At 42.5% G+C, this 24,978-nt stretch overlaps 1 protein-coding gene across 1 annotated transcript in view; it reads right to left on the reverse strand.

Moving 5' to 3' along the window:
* ZCCHC14 (zinc finger CCHC-type containing 14) overlaps positions 1-24,978 on the reverse strand; it is a 53,731-nt gene that overhangs the window by 16,415 nt on the left and 12,338 nt on the right. Inside the window, exons 2-5 of the mRNA XM_060788489.2 lie at positions 23,739-23,862; positions 6,181-6,254; positions 3,292-3,363; positions 2,101-2,210 (exon numbers count right to left, since the gene is read on the reverse strand). Coding sequence (XP_060644472.2) covers positions 2,101-2,210; positions 3,292-3,363; positions 6,181-6,254; positions 23,739-23,862 — 380 coding nt within the window. The remainder of the gene's footprint in view (positions 1-2,100; positions 2,211-3,291; positions 3,364-6,180; positions 6,255-23,738; positions 23,863-24,978) is intronic.

Consider the following 24,978-nt stretch of genomic DNA (forward strand, 5'->3'; position numbering starts at 1 on the left):
TATTATTATTATTATTATTATTATTAGTAGTAGTAGTAATAGTAGTATATTTACATTATTTTACTCTATTATTATTTTTATTACATGTATTAATTTACTCTATTTATTGTTATTATTACATTTATTATTTTACTCTATTATTGCTTTATTATATTTATTATTTTACTTTATTATTACATTTACATTATTTTACTCTTATTATTCTTATTCAATTTATTATTTTACTCTATTATTATTGGAAGGATACGTAAGCACATTTACATTGAAGGAGGTTAGAAAAATGGTTTAATCAGAGTTGGACAGTCTTCTCTTAAATTACAGTTTTATACAAATATTCAAAAACATTGAACTTACTGATGCTTCAATTAATGTAATTTTACTGGTATCTATTTTTATTTTCAAATTTGCCATTAGTGGCTGAATTTCCCACCCTCGGCTTATACTTGAGTCAATATGTTTCCCCAGTGTTTTGTGGTAAAATCAGTTGCCTTGGCTTATGTTTGGGTTGGCTTATACTTGAGTATATACGGTAAAGAAGCATTTTAAACCATAGGGTCTAGGGTCATTATACTAAGAGGAACGTGTCACCATTTTCCTTCCCAGGCATTAATTCAGGAGAGCCAATTTTTGGCAAATATTTCTAGAGCAGTAGTTCCCAAACTCTTTTGACCAGGGACCATTCTCCAACATTAGTACCAAAAGGGTTACGAATCAGTTTTGGTCAACTTTAGATTCGCTTTGGTTATTTAAGGTGCTGATTCAGAAAATTGCATTGGACAGACCACAGCAGTTCTAGTTTCTGATACAGAACATATGCCATCCAGTAGACACCATCTGCTTGCCCAGAGAAAACCATGTTTAATAATCTAGAGCTGATGTGGCCTATCCAATGCAATTTTTAAATCAGCACCACAAATGACCCTAGGAACAGGCCTAAAAACAAAGACACCAAGGCAACCCCGCTTCCAGGTGAGAGCCACTGTTCTAGACATATGCATTACATATAGTATTTATTTGCGGTATTTATATACCGCTCTTCTCAACCCCGAAGGGGACTCAGGGCAGTTCACAGTGTTGGCAACAATTCAATGCAATCGATAAAAACAGTATAAAACATCAAAATTGACCCTCCCCTGATAAAACATTAAACATTATTGAACACATCACATAAAACAACATCACATATCACACAAAGACATAGCTGTTGTCCATAAACAGTCCTGGGTCATTGCACTTTCAACTTTCATTATAACTTTAAAAATTCCTATGATGGGCCAAACACTTGGTTCCACAACTAGGTCTTTAGCTGTCTCCTAAAGGTAAGGATGCAGTGGGCCGACCTGATCTCACTCATGAGGGAGTTCCATAGCTGTGGGCCACCACATAAAAGGCCCTGTTCCTCATCCCCACCCACCGCACCTGGGAAGCCGTGGAGCTGAGAGCAGGAGCTTCCCGGAAGATCTTAATCCATGCAGTGGTTCATAGAGGGGGATACATTCGGATGGTAAGTTGGACCGGAGCTGTTTAAGGCTTTATAGGCTAAAGCCAGCACTTTGAATCCTGCTCAGTAGCTAATAGGCAGCCGCGACAGAGGGGTTGTATGCTCCCTGTGCAACGCCCCAGTTAACAACATGGCTGCTGCGTGTTGGACTATTTGCAGCTTTTAAACAGTCTTCGAAGGCAACCCCATGTAGAGCACATTGCAGTAGTCTAAACAGGATGTAACAAGAGTGTGGACTATTGTGGCCAAGTCAGACTTCCCAAGGTAAAGGCGAAATTGGTGCACAAGTCTTAGTTTCCCCTAACATTCAGGCCTGGAAAACTATGATATCAATTAAAACATTTGGTTGCATATCGACTGCTAAAAATCTATGCATACTTTCCCTCTTTCAATTAAAGATATCTCAAGAAAGCCAAATTTAGAAAGGCCCATGCAAATCAGAACAGGATAGAATGCCTTCTCATCTCATCCCTAATTCAGAGCTATATGCAGACAATTACTGGAATCTTTATCTGGCCAAAATAAGTTGCCACTTTCTGTGGTTTCACAATTCCACCTGAAGCTGAAAAGGGGGGAAAGACAACGATTCTGCAGCTCACCTAAGGTCCGATTCCAGGTCCATGTGGTTTCTGTCTAGGTAAAAGGAATCCGGACCAGTTAGGCAAGGAATGAACTTCTCCAAATTTTCTTCTGGGTACAGCTGATTTAACTAGAAAAAGAAGAAGAGATTTGTTTCTAAACTCACATAACAAAAAAAGGACAAAAAAGGGGAAACCCTAAATATTCATAGTGTCGGACACTAGTCCAGAAACACCTTTTTACCCAGCATCACACATAGTCCAGTAGTAACTAACTACAGTCATTTATTTACAAATAGCATATACCAAAAGGAAAAATGAATATATCCCCAAAAGGAGTAGAAAACATGCAATGAAATAGCAATAGTCCAAAAATATATAGATCAATAGTCCAAGATAGCAAGGTACGTAAGAATGCAAACAGGAACTTTTCAAAGGCAAAAACTCTTTCAGGAACAAAAGCAAACTTGAGAGCTAAACATGAACTTGATTTTATGGCAACGTTGTCTGCTCTGAAGAGCCCAGGAAAACATCATCTAATTGAAGATCAAACCTGACCAAACAGACATGAGGTCATCCCTTCAGCACATGGGTTTCAAGGACTGTTCTCACAGAGTCTTTCTGACCTTCTAATTAATCTTTCATTCACTCTCTCTGAGCAAAGACCTAATCTCATATCAGAGGGCAACTCCCCATCTTCTGAAGGCCAAGAGGGGCGAATCTCAAGAGAAACATCTTATCTCTTCTGCAGCTGTTGGCCCTTCTCTTTGATCTATGGCTTTCATTTCTGTTTCAGCCTGATCATACACAGACCCCATGAAAAATCCATCATTCCTCTCATCCTCTGAGGCAGAATTCCCAGCATTCCCTGCATCTTGCTGCTAAGCCCCAAAACACAGAACCATAGTGTTGGAAGAGACGCCATGCGCCATCCAGTCCAATCCTTTTGTGCCATGCATGAAGGCACAAACCAAGCCCTCTCAACAGATGGCCACCCAGCCTTTGCTTAAAAGCCTCCAAAAAGGAAGCCTCCACTACACTCTTAGGCAGTGAGTTCCACTGTTGAACAGCTCTTACAGTCAGGAAGTTCTTCCTAATGTTCACATGGGATCTCACCATTTATTTTAAAAGCTTGCATATGTATGGAGTGAGTTGAATCCATTTCAAAATCTAAACCAACCTGCTTTTGAAATATTTAGACAGTTTTCTTACCTTTGAAATGAATTCAGTGACTTCGGCAGAAGACTTTGTTACCAACGTCACTGAAGAATCAGACCATACTACCTAAAACAATAAAGAATAAGAACTTTAGTTCCTTGCAGCAAAGCATATCTCAGAAAAGTTTTATTATTTCAGGTTTTCAGAATAAGTTTCAAACTAGAATTGCATCTGTGAGGTCATTTAATTTTGTTTGCTTGTGTTGTTGGTTCTTTACTAATGAGAGGCAATCTTGGAGTTCTGAATTGTTTCAATGCCAATGAAACATTTTGGAGAGTCAACAACATTTGCCCAGTGACAGGGACAAATTCTAACCATAAAGTCACTATGTTATTGCAGTCTCATTCTTGCCGTATTGTATTATCCAGTATTTAAGCTGGTTTTTAACCTTGAATATGTTTTAATGGATTTTAACTGATGTTTTTTAGTGTTGTTTGTGTTTAATTCTGTTTTAATGTTTGTATACTTGTATATTTTAAATTGTATACTAGGCTTGTGCATTTTGGATGAACCTCATCTGTTTTTGCTGGCCGGATTCCACGGTAGACCCCCCTATCTGTTTTAGCGCGCCTCCCAAAAAAGGACGGGTCGCCAGTTTGCCATTCGTGGTCCGCAGCCAATAAATGTGGCTAGATCCGGCCCATTGGTAGCTATGGGGAACTTATGAAGCTCCCCTTTTAACTGGGAGCCTTTCCTTTCTTCCCTTCAAGGGAGCCTGGGCTTCGGCAACAGGGTTAAGGAAGCACATTATCCAGCCCATTATGAGGAGGACGACTTCCCACATGCTCCCTTTCCATATCCTTCACTAAGACCTGAATTAAAAGCATCAGGGTTAAATACCACTCTTTCTGGATCCTTTCCCTTCTGTTTGTAGAGGAGACTGGCTTTAAGGCTTCTTAAACCAGTTTCTCCTCTAGAGGAGAGGCACTGCAGGGGTGCACACTTTCTCTCCCTGCAGCACATCACACAGCTTTCCAAGACATTTTAAGGGGGGCCAGGAAAGGAAGAGCAATGACCTGGAGGTATCCTCCCTGGGCTACCTTTAAAAAAACCCTCTCTTTTATCTACTGCCTGCAATCTCCTTTCTGCTTCGGGTTTAAAACTTCCTTAAAGCTGTTTCTACTCTAGAGGAGAAGCAATGCATGCACATGTGCCTTCTCTCCCTGCAGCAAGCCATGCAGCTCTCCAAGGCATTTTAAGGAGGCCCAGGAAAGGAAGAGCAATAACCTGGAGGTATCTTCCCTGGGCTACCTTTAAAAAACCCTCTCTTTTTTTTACTACCTGCAATCTCCTTTCTGCTTCGGGTTTAAAGCTTCCTTAAAGCTGTTTCTACTCTAGAGGAGAAGCAATGCATGCACATGTGCTTTCTCTCCCTGCAGCAAGCCATGCAGCTCTCCAAGGCATTTTAAGGAGTGCCCAGGAAAGGAAGAGTAATGACCTGGAGCTATCCCCCCTAGGCTACCTTTAAAAACCCACTCTTTTCTCTACTGTGTGCAATCTCCTTTCTGCTTCACGTTTAATGCTTTCTTAAAGCTGGCTCTACTTTCTGCTCTAGAGGAGAGGAAGGCTTCTTTTTGTTTGCTAGGATTACTATTATTAATAATTATTATTATCTTTTAGAAGTATTTTCTGAAGGAGACAAAGGAAAGGAAAAAAAGAAGCTAAAAGGGTGACTCTCCAAGCCCCCAACTGCACATGCGTGAGCACCCCACCCACTGTTCCCCAGGTTCCCAACTCCCAGTCAGTCCCAGAAAAAGAATCAGGAAAATAAAGGAAAATCAAAAAGATTTAACTGTGATGCCAAATAGGGGAGGAGCCGTAATCAGCTGCCACGTGGCCCTGTTTTGGATGGGAAGCTTTGATTGCCATTACGGGCACCCAAGCGAAACAAAGAAGCCGGATTGGCTGAAGGGAACAGCTAAAAGTGGATCCAGGCTCAAGTTTATTGTATACTAATGCTTTTATGTCAAACCACTTTATGCCCCCTTTCAGAAGATAATAATAATAATAATAATAATAATAATAATAATAATAAGAAGAAGAAGAAGAAGAAGAAGAAGACTGTATGGAGTGTCAATGTTGCAATCCCAGGTGACAGCAAAATTGATGAGAAGCAACTGGAAAAGGTGACATGATACGAGGATTTAAAGACTGAACTGCAAAGACTCTGGCACAAGCCAGTCAAGGGGGTCCCAGTGGTGATTGGCACACTGAGTGCAGTGCCTAAAGACCTTGGCTTGCACTTAAAAACAATCGGCACTGACAAAATTACCACCTGTCAGCTGCAGAAGGCCACCTTACTGAGATTTGCACGCATTATTCTCTGATACATCACCCAGTCTTAGACACCTGGGAAGTGTCTGATGTGTGATCAAATACAAAAGCTATCTTGTTATGTTTGTACTCATCTTGTTATGTATCGAATAATAATAATAACAACAACAACAAAATGTAAACCCATTTTTAAAAGTCGCATTTGGGATTCATGGGAAAATGTATACTTTAAAAAAGATAAGGAGAAGGGAAGAACGATCTTTCCACATAACACTAGTTTCAATGACAACGAAACACACACATTTTTCCATCCCTGCAGATGCTGCCAAAAAGCACTAGTAAGTTTCAAAATACATTACGTAATGGAGGAATTTCCTCTTCCCGGTGCCTGCTCTTCCAAAATGAAGAAGCAGGCAGTTTCTAGCTCCTCCTCAGACTTTGTTGATCACACACAAACACGTAATTTGTGGGATATACATTTGCAGCACCTCAAGGCCTGCAATTCTTGCTTGGCCTTCTCCAGAACTCAGTCTCTTTTTCACCCCTTTAAAATGGAAAGTGCGCTCTCCTTTTCCTTCTCTCTCTTCATGGCGACTCCCAGGAACTCACCTCAAAGGAATATTCAATGTTCCTATCATTCTTCTTGTGCGATAATCCCTTTAGTTCCACTTTTTCAACGTTCACTGCCAAAAGGAAACAAAATAGGGTGCGTTACAGGCTTCAACCAAACACAGCATCAATACCTGAGCATTCTTTTTCTTAAACACTAGCCGCCCCCTGCCACGCGTTGCTGTGGCCCACATGGGGGTAAATTGGGCCGGGCATGTTTAGGGCAGAGGTAGGAGGAAGAAAGGGAAATCAGGGCGATCCTTGAGTATGTTTGCCACCCAAACAAGATTCACACAAGTCTTAAATTCACCGGAATCTCTATATGTTTGTATCACAAATATTATTTCTTGTCTCGTAGCTGCCTCTCCACTTTGAAATTCATTGCCAGTTTGTTTGTTTTTTTGCAAGGAAATGTGGTTCTGGCTTTAATTAAAAAGACGTCCCCTGATCAGCACAAGAGCTAAGCACAAAAGGGAAAATGGGATGTCAGGCTGCAAATGCCTCTGTAGTGGCTTGATGTGGTACATTTTATTTGTAACGTTACGCCAGCTTTTATGTTGTTTTTATCACATTTTTTAAAAACAGGCAAAGCCTATGCAGAGCTGCTACGCTTGTAGTCTCCTGAATCTTCAAACACCAAGATGGCAAAACGCAGCAGACGGGTCTTCAAAGGGAACTCTTTCCACACTCATTAGTCATCCTGGCAATCACTGCTTTCCACCACTGGATGCGGAAAAAACACAAACATCTGCTCCCAGTTTCAATTCAAAAGGTGGTTATCAAGCTTGGCATGGCTTTGATTTCACTTTATTTGTTTTGAATTTCAAAATAGGCTGAGATCTTTTTTCAGAAATCATATCCCGTACTGTTTTTACTGAAATTAAGATATGGCCAGATATGAAAGCCTTGGCAGGGCCTTTTGTATTCACGCAAAGTAAATGGAAGCATAGCCAATCGAGAAGAAACAATATGGTTATATGTGTTCTGTCTCCCAAACATCTGTATTATATATATAGCACCACTCAAGAACTACTAATCAATCTTTCATCAAATTCCAATCTGTGAGTTAGATTTGGAAAAACTGAGCTCAGTAGTCCTTCTAGAGCAACTAATGACAATAAGATGCTCAGAACACCAATGGTCAGGCTTTAGCACAGCAAGTTAACTGCCAAGCCCGGTTTGGAGTGATCTCCTGGCCTTTAGCCTAGCTTCTGCCTATTTAGCAGTTCAAAAACAGCATGTGAGTAGATACATAGGTACTGCTTTAAAGCAGGAAGGTATTTAAAGCACCCATAATGCCAGAAAAATGCAGACAATTCAATCAAGTAGAAAGTTTTCTGTTCATCGTGGGAGTTCTTTGTACCATATTTGGTGGTTCAATTCCATCATTGGTGGTGTTCAGAATGCTCTTTGATTGTAGGTGAACTATACATCCCAGTAACTACAACTCGCATATGTCAAGGTCTATTTTCCCCCAAGAGAACCTCAAGAGAGCCCCTGGGCAAAATCAACTATACTGCAAATGCTTACTTCGTGTAATGGGTTGAGCTGCCCCTGGGGGGAGGTCAAGCAGCACCCCTCCCCCCCTCTCTCTGTCTCTCTCCCCCTACCTTCCCCATAAGGGAAAGGGGCAGGACAAGCAGCACCCCTCCCTCCCTCTCTCTCCCCCTCCCCTCCCCTTAAGGGGGAGAGGGAGGTCAAGCAGTACCCCCCTCTCTTTCTGTCTCTCTCTCCTCCTCCCCTCCCCATAAGGGAAAGGGGGAGGAGGAGGTCAAGCAGCACCCACTCCCTCTCCCTCTGTATCTGTGTCTCTCTCCCCCTCCCCTCCCCTCCCCTCCCCTCCAAGGCGCGCTCCCCTTTTGTCCCCCCTTCCCTTCTCCTTTGATAGGCTGGCCCCGAGCGCCCAGTGCACACGCACAGGCATCCACTTGCGCTCCACCCGCCTTGCGCTCCTATCCTCTCCCCAATTTGCGGGTGGGGCAAGGGGCGGAGCCGCCGCGCCGCACTTGCTCCCTTGCCTGGCCCGCTTCGGGTCCGGAGGCGTGTCTGAAGACCCTGGCGTGCGCACCAAAAGTCACCTCTTCTCCTGACTTTCTCCTCAGCCATTGGGACTAAGAGAAAGAGAGAGAGAGAGCCCCTCCGGAGATGCCCGCCTTTCCTGAAGGTAGGCGCAAAAACAAAGGAGGGAGCGGAGGTGGGAGATACCTCCAGCCGGAGGGGCTCTCTCTCTCTCTCTTGGTCCCAATGGCTGAGGAGGAAGTCAGGAGAAGAGGTGACTTTTGATGCGCACGCCGGGGTCTTCAGACATGCCTCCAGACCCGAAGCGGGCCAGGCAAGGGAGCAAGTGCGGCACGGTGGATCTGCCCCTTGGCCCACCCGTGGATTGGGGAGAGGAGAGGAGTGCGAGGCGGGTGGAGCGCCAGGGGCTCGGGAAAGGGAGCCGGTCATGGGGAAGGGATCGAACACAGAGAATGACTGAGCGCTGGCTCTGCGCGTGCACCCGGCGGCCGGGTGGAGCAGGAACGAGAGGGGCTAGGCGAGGCTCAAGGGCCCGGCCCCCTCAGGAAGAGGATCGCCCGAAAGCGAGGCAAGGAAGCCGAGGCTCCCCCGGACTGCTAGGGCTGTTGTGAGCCGAGGGGGCACTCCTCAAGTGGCGGTCGAGGGGCATTTACAGAGGTGCCTCTGCACCCCTGGCAAAAAAAGTGTACCGCAACCGCTTACTTTGCGTAATGGACGAGCCGCCCCTGGTGACTAGTCAGCGTAAAGCTAGCATTCAATATAAGCAGACAATAAATACCCCCTCCTCCTTCTCCTCTCAAAAGATTCCAAGGAACAGATAGTTACTAACAAACAATACAAGCAAACTTTATGCATGCCAAAATTTGGAAATAGCATAAGAATGTGGAGCAATGAGAGATTTAAAGACTTCTAAAGAAGGGTAAGGAGACTGCAGAGAAATGGCATGAGCTCTGTGTATCTGCTTTCATGGTCGGAAACGTACAAGAGATACTCATACCTTAGTAAAGGTAAAAGGTAAACAGGTCATATCCCCTGACATTAAATCTAGTTATGTCCAACTCTGAGGGTTGGTGCTCATCTCCATTTCTAAGCTGAAGAGCTGGTGTTGTTCGTAGACACATCTAAGGTCATGTGGCCACTGGCATGACTTCATGAAGCGCTGTTACTTTATCACTGAAGCCGTACCTATTGATCTACTCACATTTACATGTTTTCGAACTGCTAGGTTGGAAGAAGCTGGGGCTAACAGTGGGAGCTTACTCCACTCTCCAGATTTGAACCAGTGACCTTTTTGTCAGCAAGTTCAGCAGCTCAGTGGTTTAACCTACTGCGCCACTAGGGTCTCCATACTCATAGCTTATGGAAGCACATAGGAATAACTGAAGTCAATTGCTGAAGTTCTGCCGAAAAAAAACAACTGAATAGCAACATATCACCCGGGCCCTGATGAGCCCTGTTCTCAATGGTTCAGTCTCAGCAACACTTGACCCACTGAATCAATGGAAATTATGTAAGCGATGAGTTAGTCAGTTCCACAGAATCAACTGGTTTACTCTATTTGGAGTTAACAAACAAATATAGGCACAAACATGAAAATTTTTGCCTGGATTACCAGCTGTTACACAGGACTAAAAAGTAAACAATGTAAGAAAGATCTAAAGCAAACATGGGCAAACTTTGGGCTTTCCTCCAGGTGTTTTGGACTCCAACTCCCACCATTCCTAACAACCTCGGGCCTTGCTTAAGTGGCTGAGAAGGAAAAGGAAGGGGCCTGAGGCTGTTAGGAACGGTGGAAGTCCAAAACTCCTGGAGGAAAGTCCAAAGTTTGCCCATGCCTGATCTAAAGGGATCCAGGAAAGGACAAGATGGTTAGTGTAGTGTCTGTTGCAGTTAAACCTCTGGAAAATGATATTAAAGCTAAAATTATCCAGTCTTGTTGGCCGGCCTTTAGACATCAATCTGGCCATGAATGGAACAGAATGCTGGACTAGACAAGCTTTTGGTCTGATCCAGCATGACTATTGGGTTCTTCATTGAGAGGACTTTGAAGAAAGGATGGCAGAATTGTAGTCTTGCTTTGTAAGGAAGTACAGGCATCACTGGCACTGAAATTAGAGCTGAGTTCCAAGCAGACTTTCCAAAAAGGAAACATCACTCACAATGGATTGTTCCTTTTCATGGGAACATTACAGCATTCAAAGAACTACACAGCCACTTCAAGCTCGACACAGACTCACGAATGGGTTTTTTAACAGCTGGGGACCGTCTAAACCACAATTTTTAAAAATCTGATTTCAGTCACAAGCACAAACCACAATTAGTGCAAAGTTTCTAATCATACGAGGGGTATTTTTTAAGTAAGGTCCGTTTTGTTGTAGACACTAGTAGTTCCTAACACTCCTAACAGAGGACCACAAAAACCAAAGATATGAGTGTGCACTCAAATCAAATCGTCTGTAATTAAAGAAGGGCGACCGGAGCGGTCCTAATAATGGATGTTGTCACGGCCATCTTTGAATTGTCGTACCCACTTACGCACTTTTCTTTCACTCATAACAGTATCAGCGTACACTTCACAAATCTGTCGATGAATTTCTGCAGCAGGCAGGTTCCTTGCTGACAAAAACCGTATCACTAAGCGAACCTCACATGCGGAGGGTGAGTTGATAGTCTTAAACATTTTTAAAGCACAGAACAGAACCGTACAGGTTAGCTACAGAGCGAAACTGAGCACAGTTGTTCTCGAGGCATGCCGGTACACGACTCACGCGCTCATTGCGGTATGCGCGTGAACTACTAGTGTCTACAACAAACGGACCTTACTTAAAAAATACCCCTTGTATAAGCAGAACGGTCAACATGGAAACAATAGGATATTTTTGGCTATCTGTACCTTTCTAAACACGAGATCTTAATTTCCTGTTAACATCCCAGGAGACAAAAACATAAACACCAAAGCCTGAGATGTTTACAAATCAGCCAAATATAAACAATGAATATTATGTGTTTTCAAAATACATTATTATTATGATTATGTTTATTTATATCCTGCCTTTTCTCTCCTCAAGATGATGCAGGGAGACTTAGTTTCTCCTAAGGTGAGGCTTCAAAAACATTTTCTTTCTGGTGCTAAGTTCTTTGAGGTAGAAGTAGTCGTTTTCCTCTGAAGTCGGGGTTCTTTCGCCCTAGGAAAATATAGTGCTATGATTCCCCTTTTAACTACCATGGCAAAATCCCACAACATTTTGGGATTTGTAATTTAAGGATGGATAGTTAGAATCCTCAGCTATGAAATCCCAGGATTCCACAGGATACACCTATGGCAGTTAATGTGGAATCATACTACTGAATTCTGGGGCCAGAAAAGCAGATGGTGAAAACAGAAGAGCGGCCTGCCTCAAGGGAGCATGCTCGCACCATCAATGTTTAACATTTACACAAATGGTCAGCCACTGCCAGAAGGGACAGAGAGTTTCATCTATGCTGATGATCATGCTATCACTGCTCAAGCAGGGAGCTTTGAAATGGTTGAACAGAAGCTCTCCGAAGTTTTAGGTGCTCTTACTGCCTATTACAGGGAAAACCTTCTAATTCCTAACCCATGCAGGTATGTGCTTTCCAACTTAAGAACAGACAAGCATCTCAAGGTCTGAGGATGACCTGGGAAGGAATCCCACTTGAGCACTGCAGCACACCCAAAGACCTGGGAGTTACCTTGGACCGTGCTCTGACACACAAGAAGCACTGCTTGAATATCAAGCAAAAGTGGGTGCTAGAAACAATTATCATATGAAAGCTGACTGGCACAACCTGGGGGTCACAACCAGACACAGTAAAGACATCTGCCTTTGCGCTTTGCTACTCTGCTGCTGAGTAAGCATACCCAGTGTGGAACATATATCACCACACTAAAACAGTGGATGTGGCTCTCAATGAGATATGATGCATTATCACAGGATGTCTACAATCCGCACTACTGGAGAAATTATATTGTTTAGCTGGTATTGCACCACCTGACATCTGTCAGGAAGTAGCAGCTAGTAATGAAAGGACCAAGGCAGTGACATTTCCAGCCCACCATCTGTTCAGGTATCAGCCAGCATGCCAATGCCTTCAATCAAGAAACAGCTTCCTAAGTCTACAGAGATACTCTTAGAAACACCTCAGCAACCAAGAGTCCAAAAGTAGCAGGTTAAAACCCGGAACCTCAATCAGTGGCTGAGACTGGATGAGAGACTCCCTCCTGGTACACAAAAGACTGGGCAACTTGGAAGGCGCTGAAGGGACTGCACTCTGGCACCACGGGATGCAGAGCCAACCTTAAGAAATGAGGCCACAAAGTGGATTCCACGGCATGCGAGTGTGGAGAAGAGGAAACCACAGACCACCTACTACAATGCAGTCTGATCTCTGCCACATGCACAACCTTCTCACAGCAACACCAGAGGCACTCCAAGTGGCCAGCGACTGGTCAAAGGAATTTAGTATAATGCCAAGTTTTTAAAACTTTGTTTGTGTTTTTAAATACATTAAAACTGTACCTCGGTTTGCTTTTGATACAATAAATAAATAGTGCTGTAACCACGTAGTGTGAGCAAAATCAAGTAATGTACCAGTCACTGATTTACAGAGAAGTTCTCCCAGCCAATGGAGGGCAGAGGAGCAGTTCAAGCCCAATGTACTTTCCAATAAAAACAACCCTAGAACCCATTCTACTTGTAACTACAGTAGAAGTACAAGTGACTGTAACGCATGACTTCAAACAAGATGCTTTCACATCTTGCTGCTCTTCAAAACTTTAGCTTACAACTATTAGCTCCAGACATCATAGCCCTGGAGGAAGGGCCCATTGGCCTATGCCTGGTCTATGCCTGTACTATACTGTATAGCAGCGTTTCTCAACATGGGGGGGGGGGGGCACAAGTGGGTTTCACAAGTGGGTTTCAGAGGGGTCACCAAACACCATCAGAAAACATATATTTCTGATGGTTTTAGGAAGATCTTTTCGCCTTTCCTTCTCTCCCTTTTTGGAAACAGAGGGTGAACCCTCCCACCAAAAGTCATCCTCTGTCGTGATTGGCAAGCCTCTCAGCCAAATGGAGGACTATTTCTCAGATCCAAGCAGGGAGGGGAGAGCAGGTGTGCTCGGCATATGTCACATGTGTGGGCGAGGGAGAGAGTGCGAGGCTGGAGGGAGGCTAGTCCCTTCAAGGCATGAGGGTTGTGTGGGAAGCTTGACCCAATTCTATAACTGGTGGAGTTCAGGATGCTATTTGATTATAGGTGAACTATAAATCCCAGCAACTATAACTCCCAAATGTCAAGGTCTATCTTCCCCAAAGTCCACTAGTGTTCACATCTGGGCATATTGAGTATATTCATGTCAAGTTTGGTCCAGATCCATCATTGTTTGAGTCCACAGTGCTCTCTGGATGTAGGTGAACTACAACTTCAAAACTCAAGAGCAATGCTCACCAAATCCCTCCAGTATTTTCTGTTGCGAGTTCTGTGTGCCAAGTTTGGCGCAATTCTTTCGTTGGCGGAGTTCGGAATGCTCTTTGATTGTTGATGAACTGTAAATCCCAGCAACTACAACTCCCAAATGACAAAATCAATCTCCCTCAACCCCACCAGTATTCAAATGTGGGTGTATCCGGTATTTGTACCCCATTTGGTCCAGTGAATGAAAATATCAGATACTTACATTATGATTCATAACAGTAGCAAAATTACAGTTTTGAAGTAGCACCAAAAATAATGTTAAGGTTGGGGGTCACCAACGCACGAGGAACTGTATTAAGGGGTCGTGGCATTCGGAAGGTTGAGAAACAATGCTGTATAGCAAATGATGTTAAGTGCCCAAGGCAGCACTGTATTCCTGAGCCATAAGCCAGGGGTCCTCAAACTTTTTAAACAGAGGACCAGGTCACAGTCCCTCAAACTGTTGGAGGGCCAGATAATAATTTGAAAAAAAAAATATATGAATGAATTTCTATGCACTCTGCACATATTTTATTTGTAGTGCAAAAAACACTTAAAATGCAATAATTAAAATGAAGAACAATTTTAACAAATATAAACTGATTAGTATTTCAATGGGAAGTGTGGGCCTGCTTTTGGCTGCTGAGATAGAATTGTTGTTGTCATTGTTGTGTGCTTTCAAATCGTTTCAGACTTAGGTTGACCCAGATTGAGGGCTGGGTAAATGACCTTGGAGGGCCATATCCGGCCCCTGGGCCTTAATTTGAGGACCCCTGCCATAAGCAAATACTCCCAACTGAATTCAGCCACCCACCATCTTGAATTGCTCCGCTGAGTTTTCTACCGCGTGACCTCCGCACTTTTGAATCATTAATTAGCACAACCCAGAAACCTTTAGACTTAAAACTTTACTTAACACTCAGGATACAGAAGATACAATATTCTTCTAACACATATTAACTTATTACACAAAGTGCGTTGAGGGCAGTTAGGCCAGAAGGAATTCCACCTGAGACCAACTGCATTCAGGAAAGTGGGGAGAGGGGCCCTGCGAGCCTATGATCCTGATTTTTGAACAGCAGAAATCTGATTTCAAAAGTGCCAATCCCTTCGGCGTTCCTGTCTTGATTCTACAGCTCAACTCCTTTCATTGTCTAAAGAAAGAACCGGAAATAATTCTTTCATGTGTCTCCAAAATCAGGCTCCAGAAGTTTTAAAATGCACTTCCCATTCAATCAAAACAAAGTGTGGCTTCAAGGACCGGAGGAGTAGTGAAGTCAGCATCTTAGTGAACCACAAGCCCCCTCTTAATAAGTATTCCAGAACTTCTAATATATTAAGGGTTATGAGAAAAAAAATAACTGCAGTTTAAAAGGGGAATGACTCATCTCTGGGACAGGAAACGAAAAACCAGATGAATATTATTCTTAACCAAAACAGCTGAATGCAACATACTATGTTCTGATGCTGGAAGCTAAACCCGCAAGGTTTCTTCCTGATGATTTCCCTGGGTGATGACTGCTGCCAGGGACTTTCAGCAGAAGTATGAGTCTGCTTTGCTTGAAGCAACCATTTAAATTATATTTAAACAGAGTAATTGGTTTTTACAGCATTAACAAAGAAGCTTTTAGGCCATCTAAATTATCTCCAAGCAAGGGAGCAAAATACTAATCTTTGGCAAATACTATTCCCTTACATGCTTATCTTGTAGGTAGAACACACAAGGAAACATGAAAATGATGTAAAGGGAGAAAAATAATCTGGTACTTGTGTTGATATTACAGGTCTAAGCATTTGCCCTGTATTCTATGACAATTTGGATAGCCATTAAAACCATATTTTAGAATTCAATAATTTTTTTTGTATATGTCAGGAGCAATCTGAGAAACTGTAAGTCACTTCTGGTGTGAGAGAATTGACCGTCTACATCAGGGTTCCTCAAACTAAGGCCCAGGGGCCAAATATGGCCCCCCAAGGTCATTAACCCGGCCCTCGCTCAGGGTCAACCTAAGTCTGAAACGACTTGAAAGCACACAACAACAACAACAATCCTATCTCATCAGCCGAAAGCAGGCCCACACTTCCCACTGAAATACTAATAAGTTTATATTTGTTAAAATTGTTCTTCATTTTAATTATTGTATTTTTTTTTTTGCACTACAAATAAAATATGTGCAGTGCGCGCATAGGAATTCATTCATGTTTTTTTCAAATTAGAATCCGGCCCTCCAACAGTTTGAGGAACTGTGACCTGGCCCTCTGTTTAAAAAGTTTGAGGACCCCTGGTCTACATGGATGTTGCCCAGGGGATGTTGCCCAGATGTTTGATGTGGGAAGCTTCTCTTATGTCCCCGCATGGGGTGCTGGAGCTGACAGAGGAAGTTCAACCCGCTCTCCCAGATTTGAACCACTGACCTATCAGTCAGCAGTCCTGTCGGCACAAGGGTTTAACTCATTGTGCCACCGGGGGCTCCAAGGTTATCAGATTAAAGAGCTAATTGGCCAAAACTAACATAATGAAGTTCAACAGGGACAAATGCAAGATACTCAAGCAGAAAACAATGAAAGACAAAGATACAGAATGGGGAACGATGCCTGACTCAAGAGCAAGATGTGAGGAAAAGATCTTGGAGTCCTTGTGGGGAGGAAGGAAAACATGAGCCAGGAATGTGATGCAGCGGCTAAAAAAGCCAATGGGATTTTGGCCTGCATCAATAGGGGCCTAGTGTCTAGAGCCAGGGAAGTCATGCTACCCCTCTATTCTTTTCTGCCTCAGTCAGACCACATTACCTGGAATCACACTGTGTCCAATTCTGGACACTGCAATTGAAGGGAGATGTTAGAGTCAACATCTAACATCTCCCCTTCAATTCTAGAGTGTCCAGAGGAGGATGACTCAAAGAATCAGGGATCTGGAGAACAAGCCCTATGAGGAACAGATTAAAGAACTGGGCCTGTTTAGCCTGCAGAAGAGAAGGCTGAGAGGAGACATGAGGAGGGTCATGGATCAAGAGGCGAGGGAAAGTCATAGGGAAGAGGAAGCAAGCTTGTTTTCTGCTGCCCTGGAGAATAGGATGCAATGGAACAATGGCTTCAAACTACAGGAAATAAAGGAGATCCCACTTGAAAATGAGGAAGAACTTCCTGACTGTGTGAGAGAGCTGTTCAGCAGTAGAACACTGCCACGGTGTGTGGTAGAGGCTCCTTCTTTGGAGGCTTTTAAGCAGAGGCTGGATGGCCATCTCTCGAGGATGCTTTGAATGTGATTTTCCTGCTTCTCTGCTATACGCCTGTGAGACGTGGACAGTCTACAGACGTCACATGCAACTCATGGAATGATTCCATCAGTGCTGCCTCCGGAAAATCCTGCAAATCTCTTGGGAAGACAGGCGGACAAACGTCAATGTGCTAGAAGAAGCAAAGGCTGCCAGCACAGAAACGATGGTCCTCGCCATCAACACCGCTGGACCGGCCACGTTGTCCAGATGCCCGACCACCGTCTCCCAAAGCAGTTGCTCTACTCTGAACTCAAGAATGGAAAACGGAATGTTGGTGGAAAGGAAAAGAGACTTAAAGATGGGCTCAAAGCCAACCTTAAAAACTCTGGCATAGACACTGAGAACGGGGAAGCCCTGGCCCTTGAGCGCTCCAGATGAAGGTCAGCTGTGACCAGCAGTGCTGCAGAATTTGAAGAGGCATGAATGGAGGGTGAAAGAGAGAAACGAGCCAAGAGGAAGGCGCGAGACCGCCTTCCACCTGGAAACCAATGCCCTCACTGCGGAAGAAGATGCAGGTCAAGAATAGGGCTCCACAGCCACCTATGACCCACAAGAATACTGATCCTGGAAGACTATCCTATTCGGCCAACGAGGGATCGCCTAAGTAAAAAGTAAGTAAGGCAGAATGGGGTTGGACAGGATGGTCCACCAGGTCTCTTCCAACTCTAAGATTCTGTGATTCTATGAAGAAGCATACATGCACCCTCTGAAAAAAATATGGTCACTGATCAATTCACAATCTGCTCATTAAATATAGACTTTCCAAATATAGGAAATCTATATTTAGAATACAGCATCCATGGTACCTCTATTATTGAGAGAGGGGAAGCTCTGACAATGTGACATTGTCAATGGCAAGAAGGTAGTTGTATTGTTTTGATGCTCGAAAACCAAAATGCAGAGTCAAAACACCAAAGGCTAACTGTGCAGGTGATATATTTCCATATAAAAATGTCTGGCTTCCCAAAAACATGAACTCAACCAAGTAAAATAAATTCCAGTAGCTGAAGTCTTGAAACTACTCCACGTAAGTCAAAACACTTAGATTATCACTACTGCAAATGCATGAATCACTCATCAAAACAATCCAACTTTCATTCCACATATTCCTAAACTGTTCCTGAGAGTCACCTAGGGATACTCTTCAGCAATGCCTGCAATTTACACCACTTTCTTTCAGCTGTGTATGTAAATGATGTAATTTCATCAGTGCTGCCCCCAAGTTATTGTTAAAAATAGCATAGGCATGATAGACCGATGAAATGGATACACTCAATGCAGTGAGGTAATGCAATAAATCAATGGCCTTTCTTGAGAAGCATAACACAAGGGAGAGGGGCCGGTAACGCTGCCTTTTCTCTCTTTCGCCTTTCCTTTGGCTTGTTTATAGAAAAACCAAAATGATGCTTCTCCTAAGATCTAATTATAAAGAACTAGTGTTCTCTTCAGAGGAGACAGACAACTGGTATATTTTCTACTCCTAGATAGCTAAACAAATCATTTTGCCACTCTCCACACCAGTGTTTCTCAACTTAAGTAATGTTGCGACCCCTTAATACAGTTCCTCATGTTGTGCTGACCCCAAACCGTAACAGTATTTTCATTGCTACTTCTTAATTGTAATTTTGCTACTGTTATGAATTAAATATCTGATATGTAAAATGTATTCACTGGACCAAATTGGGCACAAATACTCTATACACCCAAATTTGAATACTGTTGGGATTGCGCCGGGGGGGGGGGGGGGGGAGGTTGATTTTGTCATTTGGGAGTTGTAGTTGCTGGGATTTATAGTTCACCTACAATCAAAGAGCATTCTGAACTTCACCAATGATGGAATTGAACCAAACGTAGCAGACAGAACACCCACGACCAACAGAAAATACTGGAAGGGTTTGGTGGGCATTATCCTTGAGTTTTGGAGTTGTAGTTTACCTACATCCAGAGAGCATTGTGGACTCAAACAATGATGGATCTGGACGAAACTTGGCACAAATACTCAATATGACCAAATGTGTGGTGGAGGCTCCTTCTTTGGAAGCTTTTAAACAGAGGCTGGATGGCCATCTGTCAGGGGTGATTTGAATGCAATATTCCTGCTTCTTGGCAGGGGGTTGGACTGGATGGCCCACGAGGTCTCTTTGATTCTATGATTCTATGATTTGAACACTGGTGGAGTTTGGGGAAAATAGACCTTGACATTTGGGAGTTGTATTTGCTGGGATTTATAGTTAACCTACAGTCAAGCAGCATTCTGAACTCCACCAACGATGGAATTGAACCAATCTTGGCTAACAGAACTCCCATGACCAACAGAAAATACTGGAAGGGTTTAGTGGGCATTGACTTTGCATTTTGGAGTTGTAGTTCATCTACAAAGAGCAGGAGGAGCACTGTTGTTGGGAGGATTGGTCGTCTGTTTCCAAAAAGGAAGAGAAGGATAGACGAAGAGATCTGCAGTCTTCTCTGCCAAAGGGGTTCCTAAGACCATCAGAAATATGTGTTTTCTGATGGTCTTTGTTAACTCCTCTGTAACCACTCTTGCGACCCCCCCAGGGGTCCCAGCCCACAGGTTGAGAAATACTGCTCTACACTGAGAAAATTGTGGTGGCTTCGCTTCAAAAGTCATCATTCAAGAGAAGCTGAAAGGATCATCTAGACCACTTGCAAGACTTGGCATCGAGCCTCTATTGTTACACTGACCACCATAATCCTAAAACAAATCCCATCCTATATGTTCCACATGCTTAATTGTAGAATAGACTTTTTCCTTATCCAAACAGACTCAGAAGTACTCACACAGAAGTACTGTTTGTCATGACCAGCACACACGCATAAGCACACTAAAAGTAGGCATCATTAATGGGAGCCACTAAAATTTAGTCATAAGCTAACAATAGTCAAGAGTTCACACTCCACATTTTGTCACAGCTTACTGTTTTAGTTTTTTTAATTAATTATTGATTTTCAATGTTTAATGGGTCCTGTTCTAGGACAAAGGTGGGTTATAAACAAAACAAAAATATTGCTTAACTTGGCTTCAGTGATGTTATTAAACCCTTGAATGCAATTTCCTTTACAGGCAATGTGGGAAAAAGTGCAGTAAATAAAAACATGATAATAAAATGCTGCCAAAGGACCGCATTTTAGATGCAATTTAATGTCTATTTATAATTTTTATATGTTTTTCAATGCATGTCTTACTTTGGACTATTAACGCTTATTGCAATGCTCCCCCCCCCCCTCCTGCTAGAACATCCTGAAGTAGGTCATACAAATATTTCTTGGCGAAAACACATTGGGCTATTTATTGCATAAAGCCTTTTTTCACACATGCTGAAACTCAGTCCCCTTTTCACATCGGAGTCTTTCCGCCTGGCCAGATGTGAACATTCCTCTTCATCACCCTGATGTATTTTCAACTCACTGTACTCAACATCTGTCATACTGAATGAGGCACAACCTAAACCATACTTTATGTGTTCCCACTTCCACTGTACCATACCTGGCTCTAGTCTTTTCACTCTAAGACAGTGTTTCTCAACCTGGGGGTTGGGACACCTGGGGTGGGGGGGGGGTCGTGAGGGGGTGTCAGATGGGCCACCAAAGATAATCAGAAAACACAGTATTTTCTCTTGGTCATGGGAGTTCTGTATGGGAAGTTTGGCCAATTCTATTATTGGCGGGGTTCAGAATGCTCTTTGATTATAGGCGAACTATAAATCTCAGGAACTACAACTCCCAAAGGTCAATTCTATTTTCCCCAAACACCACCAGTGTTCACATTTGGGCATATTGAGTACTCATGCCAAGTTTGGTCCAGGATCCATCATTATTTGAGTCCACAGTGCCCTCTGGATGTAGGTGAACTACAAATCCAAAACTTAAGATCAATGTTTTCTAGTTCACTCACAATCAAAGAGTATTCTGAACTCCACCAACAATAGAATTGAACCAAATTGGCACACAGAACTCTCATGACTAACAGAAAATACTGGAAGGGTTTGGTGGGCATTGACCTTGAGTTTTGGAGTTGTCGTTCACCTACATCAAAAGAGCACTGTGAATTCAAACAATGATGGATCTGGACCAAACTTGGCACGAATACTCAATATGCCCAAATGTGAGCACTGGTGGAGTTTGGAGAAAATAGGCCTTTACATTTGGGAGTTGTAGTTGTTCAGAATTATAGTTCACCTTTAATCAAAGAACATTCTGAACCACAACAATGATAGAATTGGGCCAAACTTCACACACAGAACCCTCATGACAAACAGAAAAAGGGGTTTATATATCTGTGGAATGACTAGGGTGGGACAAAGAACTCTTGTTTGTTGGAGCTAGGTGTGAATGTTTCAACTGACCACCTTGATTAGCATTTTATGGCCTGGCAGTGCTTGGGGCAATCTTTTGTTGAGAGGTGATTAGATGCAGGCAAAACATCAGGAGAGAATGCTTCTAGAAAATGGCCATTTAGCCCAAAAAAACCTACAACAGCCCAGTGATTCCAGCCATGAAAGCCTTCGACAATACAGAAAAGACTGTGTTTTCTGATGGTCTTCGGTGACCCCTCTGACACCCCCTCGTGACCCCCCCCCCAGGGGTCCCAACCCCCAGGTTGAGAAACACTGCCTTAGAGAGAGTTCGATGCATGTAAAATGGCCCATCTATTTTACCTTGCAAAAGATGACATCTTTCTTCATTGCCATAATTTCTTGAGTCTGGAGGCCATGTTTCTACATATGTTGGTGGGTGAGAAGGACCCCTATGGACCAGCATATTGTTGTTCTACAATTCTTGATTCTAACATATTACCGAAAGAGCTCACTGCATGCAGGATCCATTCCCAACATCTGGTTTAATGTACTTTATCCCACACTATGCGTTTGGAAAATATGCTGCGGTTGAAGACATCTGGTAAAGTTCTAAAGAAAAACACTCCACGAACAGCGCAATACTCTTTGTTGCTCATGTCGCTCACTCAAGAGCGAAGAACGAATTAGTTTATCTTTGCAGTTAAGAGATATTTATTTCAGCTTCCTGCACAGCAATAAGGTAAAAGGGATCTCCACACTGTCTAAATAGTTTACTAAGCAGCGAGCTGATTGCCTGTAGTAGCAAGATCTCAGACTAGATTCTTTGCCATTCTAAACATTAACTAGCATTATTTTCAGATTGAGACATGAGTGTTCTGTGCATGTGGTCCTACAAAATGGCAATTTAATATTTTGAGGGAAATCAGCTGATGACCATGTACACAGATCAAAAGAAGCTGAATATCAGCATGAATGTAAGTCCAACATAATTACCTTGTTTTGCTTTCAATCACGATTTAGCAAATGTAATGTCGATGTATCACATGTTATCAAGAAACCACTTTAAGGGCTTCCACTACAAAGTAATGACTATTTATTTAAATATGAGATGTCATTTTTTAAAATGAGGTTCTGTAGAAAGCCCAGATGTGCCTGGGGAAAGTGTTACTAAAATAATAATAATAATAATCATCATCATCATCATCATCATCATCATCTTTATTTATACCCTGCCACCATCTCGCCAACGGGGACTTGGGGTGGCTTACATGAGGCCAAGCCCGGACAACATATTACAACAAGATAAAACCAAAACATAAGCAACAAGCAACAGCATTAAAATTACATTAAAAAGAAAAAAAACATATGAATTCAGTAACAAAATGACATTCAATAAACACAATCACAGTGGCAGTGGGCAGACCAAATGTGCAAAAGGCTTTTGGAGGCTGCTATTGGTAGACCGCTCACAAAAGCATGCAGGTCTTTCTTAGAGCAAGTTAAAGTTTTCTTAATCAGATGTCACTCTAAAACAGTGTTTCTCAACCTTCCTAATGCTGCAACCCTTAATACAGTTCCTTATGTTGTAGTGACTGCCAGTAGTTTTAATTCCTACTTCACAACTGTAATTTTACTACTGTTATGAATCATAATGTAAATACCTGATATGCAGGATGTATTTTCATTCACTGGACCCAATTTGGCATAAACACCTGATACACCCAAATTGGATACTGGTGGAGATACATTCACTGCCTCTCCCTTAACCCTTTCCTATCTTTTCCTATAGCACACAGCAAACAGAGAGGAATCAATCATCAACTGAATAGACTGGAGGGATTTGGGGGACTGACTCAACAGGATGGAAGTTGTAGTTCACCCTGCATCAAGGCACAGCACTGTAACCCCCTTTGATAACGGACCTGGACCATTTGGCTCACAGACCCAAGATGGGCAACTATAAATACTGGCATGGTTTGGTGGTGACTGCCTTTGCCATATGGGAGTTGTAGTTCACCCTTATCCAGAGAGCACTGAACCCAGATGACAACGGATCTGGACCAAACTTGGCAAAACAGACGCAATATGGACAGCTGTCCATACAGGCCTGTTTTGGGGAGGATTGACCCGTGATTCCGGGAATTGTAATTCACCCACATCATTATATATTTTTTTCTAATGGGAGCATTCATAAAGAACCAAATCAATCTTTTTATAATAAATAGTGTTACTAATTAACTAAATGATTTTACCTAACACCCCAAAACAAGCAATGACTTTTTCAATGAACCCGGGCATCGTCGGATACCCAAGCTAGTAGCCTATAAGGATGACCACCAACTATTTTTCGAAGTGTGTGTAAGTCTAGGATCAATTTTAAATTATTTTAAAAACCAGATGCCAATATTTTTTTCTTCTTCTTTCTTTTAAAAAAAGAAATATTAAGCAAAACCTGTAGATGTACCTTTGGAGTGTTTCCCTGAAGGCCTCTTGGGTAATGACTCCTCAATGGAATGTGCTGATGTATGTAGTGCATTTTCTAAACTATTACCAATGCTGTTTACGGGGGTCTCAGATCTTGGCGTGACCTAGGGAGAGAGAAAAACCACAAGACACAAACTAGTCAGAGTCATTCATTCAAGCCAAGCATATTCTAAAGTGTAATCCTGGTTTATTTGAAAGCAGTTTTCCTGTTTACAAGTTGCTTTGTAGGGTACAGACAATTCTCCTATACTCATAATAAGGATCAATGCAATACTGTACTTTTGAGGCATCCATATTAACAAAGAAAGAGTTTAGCTCGCATGTAATTCTGATCCATGGTTTGGTATTACATGTGAACCAAGTAAATGGGTGTAAACTGCAGATTCTGCGTATTGAATCCTAATATGTTCATTAGGCGTATACAATCCATAAAATGGTTCTAAACTGTGTTCAAAACTAGGTGGCACTGGTGCTTTGTTTCTAAAGTTTGGGGGTAAAAATTTTCGAACTCTAACAAAACTTATGAATCTTCGTAAGTACTTCGTTAACGGTGGAAACGATTGCACAATAGGGAAAACATCACTGGCAGTGGGTAAACGTCAAGGGCTTCTCTCTCCCACATTTTTTGAGCTACCCTGACTAAACTTGCTACAGTGGTAGAACACATTTACCACTGTTGATACGCCAAATTTCAGAACATTTGATTTATCCACGGATTTCTGGCGAATTTTCAAATATTTTAGAAAAAACATTTTTTTAAATAATAAAGAAAATTTGTTCCTGGTTTGTAAGTGTTATTTCCTGATTCATTGTGTGGTCTTTACTTTGAAAGTAGTTGTTCTACTCCAGAAACTTTGTTTGTGTGGCACAAACTGTGTTAAATTGGTGGAGACTCAACAAAGCAAAATGTCCTGCTATATAGAGGCTGATGTTCCTTCCAAAAAGACAAAGTTGTTGCACTGCAATAAACTTTTGCCATGTTTTTTTTAATGACAGAACTAATTAGGAAATGATATTTATAACCCAGGAACAGAAATCACAATACAGGAACTATCAAGGAACATCTAGACTGATCCCCTTCTTCCAGGCAGAAATGCACTATCCAAACTCTCCTGACATCCATTTGCTTCCCCTATTGAGTTGGAGGGCACCCCCCAAGACATATCCATATAGGGCTGGCATGGGCAAACTTTCTAACTTGGGGGCCGCATGCTAGCATT

The sequence above is a fragment of the Anolis sagrei genome, chromosome 8, assembly GCF_037176765.1.
Source record: "Anolis sagrei isolate rAnoSag1 chromosome 8, rAnoSag1.mat, whole genome shotgun sequence".
In the NCBI taxonomy this organism is placed as follows: Eukaryota; Metazoa; Chordata; class Lepidosauria; order Squamata; family Dactyloidae; genus Anolis; species Anolis sagrei.